General features: G+C 38.6%; 1 protein-coding gene across 5 annotated transcripts in view; it reads left to right on the forward strand.

Moving 5' to 3' along the window:
- The window catches only part of Sorcs1 (sortilin related VPS10 domain containing receptor 1), a 486,223-nt gene that overhangs the window by 416,379 nt on the left and 62,849 nt on the right, over positions 1 to 6,995 (forward strand). For all 5 annotated transcript variants that reach the window (XM_050145543.1, XM_050145559.1, XM_050145567.1 and 2 more), the window contains exon 18: positions 5,368 to 5,539. In XM_050145543.1, the coding sequence (XP_050001500.1) occupies positions 5,368 to 5,539 (172 nt within the window). The remainder of the gene's footprint in view (positions 1 to 5,367; positions 5,540 to 6,995) is intronic.

Raw genomic sequence — 6,995 nt, forward strand, 5'->3', positions numbered from 1 at the left:
TTTTGAACCTCAACTTTACTTACTTATGTTTTTGGAATATGAACATCTTGAATAGACATTTTTTAAATGATTTTGCTGCCATTACACCCTAGGCCAACCATCCTGTAGGTAACCGCACCCTGGGTCAAATCCCCTGCCATAACCTTGAAGGAGCAAGAATAGGCTTGAATTCTCTGACTTTTGGTCAATGTAGAATGAATATACATCCGTGGATTCAGACAATTCCCCTTCTCAAATTCATGACTTTTGAGATTTATTTGTGACCCATTTAGTTTAACCACGATCATCTATCTGAATGGCCACTGGACTGAAACTATCCAATAGAGTCTATTGGACCATCAGTAGGTTTTCATTGGAAAACCATGACCAACTCTTTTCCTGAATCTATTAGTTGTTATTAGCTCAGTGGCGAGAGCTAGGACCTTCAGTGTCTCTCCTCCAGTCATACCCAAGTGTTGATGTGCCCAGTTTTTGTACAGACACAGTTCAGGCACTGGAAGCTAATGTGAGTTAGTGATTTAGGTGGATGCATTTTATGTGAAAATACATTTTGAAGTCCTGTCTTTCTTCTAGCTCTTACATTATTCCCTCTTCTACAGTGTTCTCTGATACTTACAGGAATATCACAAAGGTCTAGTGTAGGGTCAAGCACTCATCTGCCACTTATTCCTAGCACCTAGTCACCCACGAGTCTGCCTCACAGTCACTTGAGTTCAGTGTGGAAAAAGGGGGCCTTCCCTGATTAAAGGTGAGAGTAGCATTTGTCAATGGATATAAACATTAAAAAGCAGGTCCTCTGTTTTGACATTCCTGCAACAGAAGATTAGTTATGCTGCTGAAATAATGGACAAAGCTATTACCTTGATTATCTTTCTATCGTGTCTACACAGATTAAAGCATAATATTACAGTCCTTAAATATAAAGTTTTTCTATCAATTAAAAATAGATTTTAAAAAGAAGTACATACTGAATTAAGATATGCCAAGATTAGGCAATAATGTCATCATATTCTACAATGAATGCCTGTAGTCGTCCACAGTTCAATAACATCACCACAAACTCAGAGGACAAATACTAAATTGAAACATCATGGAATATAGCTGCTTTTACTGTTTCTTTCCAGTTTAGTTTCACAAAGAAAATATAAGGTTTTTTTTTTTTAAAGACTGTCAGGCAGCATAGAAAGTAAAATCAAAGAAAGTATGAGTACAAAGTAGAAGGTTAGGAAGGCATATAAGGTGGGAAGGAAGAGAATAGCTGGAACGGGGGCTGTTGGAGTAATAAGATACTGTCTACTGATGAGCCACAGGTAATATCAAAGGCGCATTTACAGAATGTTTCCTTTTCAGTAATTGTAAAAAGACTCCCTTGCCATTACAAAGCACTTTTCTTTGTGGCAGATTGAAGAATGCTTTACCAACTAAATGCATCCCTGTAATATTCAGACCTCAGGTCCAACATAATCATAAGTTGCCTTGTTATTATGGAGGTAGCAGTCCCATTTAATAACATATTAAATGCATTATTCATTTATGTAACTCAGACCCAGGGACAGCTGCTGAGATGAAAATAGAACCATTCTGTGATGCGAAAGGCAGGTGTGTGCTGACTTGAGTAAATTAACTCTGTATTTCTGCACAATTTTCTTCTAAATTTCAGGGACAGGTCTGGTCGGGCTAATGTGATGCCATTTTCATCCGAGATATAAAATGGTTTCAGAATGGATTTTAATGAGCATTAAAAAGAAAAATTGCCAATAGTCCTCTTAGTGGCAGATTCCCAGGGGGTTGGAGTCGTGCTTTGGATTTAAGCAGAGTCCTGTAGCTACAGGATTTGGGAAAGCCCAAGTGATGATTGGTCAGAACAGCAGCAAACAAAGGCAGAGCGCTCTCTCTGATGATGGCAGTGATGGATGATAAAGAGCCCAGGTTTCTCTAGCTGCTTGCCAAGGCAGAGCCACAGGTGTGTTTAGATTCTAAGTAATTAAGGATCCCAACCACCTTCCATTTGCGCAGAGCTATACTGCAGAAACATGCAGGCAGCTTTGATGCAGTTATACACTCTGAAAGGCCATAATTATACCAGACGGCCTTGCTAATCAATGTCTTCACATCTTTGCTGGTACCAAAATGCTAGCGGTTTCCAACACCTACACTAGAGTTTCTTTATACCGTTTTCTTCAATCTTTCTCACCTGCCATGATTCATTCTCTCTCTCTCTCTCTCTCTCTCTCTCTCTCTCTCTCTCTCTCTCTCTCTCTCTCTCTCTCTCTCTCTCTCTCCCCCTCTTCTGATGTTTATTCATAAATACCTAAACTTGACCGATATTCAAAATCCTCAGACATGACAATACACCACCCCAGTGGACAGTGATCATAATGCTAATGGAAGAGTTTGGGGTTCTCGTGTTGGTCTAGATCTTAAAACCCTGAGGTGTTGGATAATTAGGAGAGGATAGAGTCCACAAACCTTTATCATTAGAGGGCGTATCTGAGCCATTGTCCTGCAGGCATTTTCAACATTAAAGCTGAAACAGTCATGCCAGAATCCACGCCCTGTTGCCTAGCCTTGCATTTATTTGAGATACAATGAGGTTAGGATTTTAGCATGTAAATAATCAATTAAGACTTAGGTGGTCAGAAGGGCAATCTCACTCCATTTAAAGAGACACTGAAATGGAGTAGAACAGAAAAAGGATGCTCATGTGACCGATGGTCCAGGATCCTGGTTGTGTGATATTGAGAATGTTAGTTAACTCTTCTAAGTCCCAACTTTCTATCTACATACTGGGAAGGACAGTGGTGGCTTCCTCAATAAAGACATGTGAAAATAGATGAAGGAAATCATGCAGAGATCCTGTATCATAATCAGAGCACAGGAATAATTCTGGAAATGTGAATTTGTGTTTTTGTTGTTGCTATTTTCCCATTCTCGTCTAGAAATTTTGTTTTTGAGAGCGTAAGAGGTAAGCTGCCCTGTAAAGGATGGGTGAGCTCTGGGTAGCACATAGAGCATGGAGGAACGAACCAATGTTTCCTAAGGGATTAGTGAGTAAGATTTGGCTGGAGTCAAATGAGTTTGCTTGGGATAAAGAGTTCAGAGAGGCAGAAAGGAGGCAGAATGCTAACAGAGAGCATTAAGTAGTGGCTTATATTTCAACATATCCTGAGGCTTGTTGGATGCCCTACAGGTTGGAAGTGGGAGGGTGAAGTCATAATATTTTTAAATAGTTAGTAATAGTTCATCAACACTTACTAATTTAATCTTTTTGCCTTAATTCATTTGATCTTGTACCTATACTACAAGGTAAATTAAGTATTAATTATCTACTTAGTCTTAATTCATAGTGTATAAGATCTTTAACAAAAAACATCTTATTAGTTTCTCAGTTCTAGTTTTAAGTAGTCAGTCTAGATATCAATGGATTAGAAAAGCACCTGCAGGCAAATCCAGTCCATCACCAGTGATGTAATGAACAGACTTTAAAGGGGAGCCAAGTTTGTTCATTCTTTTACTAGTTGTCTAGGTCAGTCTCAAGATTTATTATCTAATCTTTGGTCTAAAACAGTGGGAAACTGGGTTAAACAGCTTCTAACTTGAACTCTGCATTAACCCTAAAGGGGGAAGTTTGGGAAATCAGGTACATACATGCTTAAAGTACTCACTATACACACTGCAGTGGGTGATATAGAACCCCAGAATTCTTAAAATTGCTGTCCTAAAATCATAGACTTAATTTACCACAAATAAAATGAATTGCAAAAGATAAGTTTGTAAAGTGACCCATTGTTTCTGGTGAGGTTAAACAAGGAATGAAGGCAATAGTATATAGGTTTACTCAGTCTGCAGATGTTTAATTATCTTCAGAATAAGGCTTCCAGGCTTAATCAGAATTGACATTCATGAAAGAATGAGCACATATTACCAAATCTTGCCATCTTTTCTTGTCTTTTGCTGCTACTGTGCCCTTAGCTTCAGTCTGAATCACATACCGCTAATAATCTATGCTTTCTCTGACTTGCACATAGTCTTACAGTATGCACATTTATCCCTAGCTTCTCCAACCCATAGCTTTATGTTCCACACACTTAGCTGCCCAGGGTCAACTACAGTCTGGATGGAAAATCACAGGGATGAATGTGTTACATTCTGGAATGAACACTTACCCAGCTCTGCATGCTTCTCCATGTCTGTATCACACCCTTAATTTCAGCTCTTCTTATAAAAATAGCATCTTTTTACACCATCATCAATGGTATGAGTGCAATATAAAACCCAAATTCACACAAATTTTATGACAGTCTTTATTTTAGGCATTTACTTTGCCATTAGGTTTTGTTTTAGCTTGTTATGCTTAATTTGTAAATTAATCTTCATTTATAGGAAAAAAGCATACCAGTTCCAGATTTTAATACTCTCTGCCATCATAGATGTTTCACTGGGTGTTCTAGTATGTGTATACAAGGGGCAAAAGAGGACAAACTCGGTGCTTTTTCTAATCCACAATTATGTGATCTTTGAATTATCATCTAAATTATCTCTATGTATTTTCAACTGATTATTAACAGTGATCCAAGAGATCAAATCTTTCACCTCTATGCATATCTCACAGCTCCCAATGAAGGAAAGATTCATCTGTTGAGTAGATGTCTAAAAGAAGTGTATAGCAGGCAAGAGAGCTGGATCACAAAGAGCTCTGACTGCAGTTCCAGGAGACACAGTGCCCTCTTCTGGCCTCCCTAGGAGTCTGCTTGCTTGTGGGTAAACATACATACACTTATGTACATACACATACACAAAATAAAGACATAGTTTTTAAAACTCAATGGAAATGCTAATTAGAGTTAGTATTTCTTGATTTGTCTTTTTCCTGTTGCTGGATGTCACGTCCATTACTTTCTTTGTCTTTGTGGCAAAATATGTAACAAAACCAATTTAAGGTAGGAGAGTATTGTTTTCGTTCACAGATTGAGAGATTCAGTCCCTCATGCCAGGGAATAAATGACAATGGGAACTTGCAATGCAGCTTGTTTGCATCTTAACTGATCAAGAAACCAAGGGATCAATGCATTTTAAGACTCATCTCAATGATAGTTTGCCATCTAGGCCCTCTGCATAAAAGTCCTTCCACCTCCCAAAGCAGGGTCACCAGCTGGGTACCATATGTTCTCACAAATGAGCCTATGGAGGACATTATACATTCAAACAGTAAAAGGTACTTTATATGAATCATCTCAAATATTGCTGGCAACATGAAAGGTCGGCAGTTAGGAGGTTATTGGTCCTCATGCTACGCTATAGGTCTAGTTTCGAATTTCAATAGTAATTACATGACCTGATGTATGACTTGTGAATTTCTACACATAGGTATAGAAAAGTGGTCTCCAATAACTGCACGGATGGCGTGAGAGAGCAGTATACTGCCAAACCACAGAAGTGCCCAGGGAAGGCCCCTCGAGGGCTCCGAATCGTCACTGCAGACGGAAAACTGACAGCAGAACAAGGACACAATGTCACGCTCATGGTACAGTTAGAAGAGGTAAGGCTGACTCCTGTCTGTCCTCTGCTTTGTAGGACAGGTGATATTCCGACAAAATCGTGGCTTTGTTTACCTATCCTTGTTCACATTCTCAAGTTTTAGTTGCAAGTATTGTTATTTTTTTCTACTTTTGGCTTCCTGTCTGCTGTTGCCGTCTCTCTTTCCCTGACACATTCTCCAGTTTCTTTCCATTTACTGCAAATTGGTTTTCACTCCTTTACATCCATGGTTCTCTTTGGATTTAACTCTTCTTTATTGGCATTGTTAGGATAATACTTTCTCAAATTGTGTGAATGGTTTCCCCAGAATAATTAAATATAAAGACTTAATCAAGTGAAAAAAGTATGTGCTTTTGCCTCTCTCAGCCTGACATCATTGCTTTTCTTTCCAAAAGCAACAGGCTCGTTAAATATACTGATCAAATATAGCACTAAGGTATAAATTAGTATAACGTCTTTGACAGTTGAGACTTTGTATCTTGGTAACACAGTGAGGATATCATTATGAGCACTGACTACTCTTTGACAAATGATGTTTGTCTGAAATGTATGACTATGTGGGTGGAGAATTGAAGAAAAATGTGTTCTATGTCCTTAGAACTGTGCGAAGGCAAACTTGTCATCTTGGAATGAGGTAGATGTTTTTTAAGATTAAGTATGTTAAATACATGACCTCAGTTATTAAATTAGGGGCTATCATCCTGTCTGCAGCCACATTTTCTGCATATTTAAGTTCAGCCAGCATTCGACTGAAGATAACAGGATTTTAAAATGAAAGCAATGAAATCAACACCAAAGTGCACAGGGTTGGCTTTCAGCCTTCTCTTCCAAGAAGCCAGTGGCCCTCAATCTTCAACATACGTGAGTTGCCTGTATACATGGCCACATATGCACATTTCGTTCAGTTGTATCTGGTGGAAGTTAAGAATACTCACTCATGTCAGTCGGTGATGGCACACATCTTTAATGCCAGCACTTGGGAGGCAGAGGCAGGTGGATCTCAGTGAGTTCAAGGCCAGCTTGGTCTACAAAACAACTTCCAGGACAGCCAGGGCTGTTACACAGAGAAACCTTGTCTTGAACAAAGAAACAGAAAAAACTACTCATTCATAAGAAATACAGTTACACACAGTCTTTCTAGTAAAGCAAAAAAGCAGGACAAGGAATGGGAGTGGGAAAAGCAAATCCAGAAGATTTGGAGTGTGACAGGAGAGGAAGATGAAGAAGTTACGATTGTGTTGCCATGCATGTTTAATCAAAACTGTATTTTTTCTTATAATTGTCATTATTTTTGAGATTGTAATTACATCATTCCCCCTTTCTCCCTCAAACCCATCCCATGTGCTCCTTCCTTACTCACAGTGAAATTTGTGACCTCTGCTTCTTTAATTCTACATTTAAGTAACATACAAATTGAGTATATTATTTTGATATATTTGGTTATATATATATATATA

This window comes from Alexandromys fortis, unplaced genomic scaffold (assembly GCF_014885135.2).
Source record: "Alexandromys fortis isolate MF-2015 unplaced genomic scaffold, M_Fortis_MF-2015_v1.1 scaffold_16, whole genome shotgun sequence".
Lineage (NCBI taxonomy): Eukaryota > Metazoa > Chordata > Mammalia > Rodentia > Cricetidae > Alexandromys > Alexandromys fortis.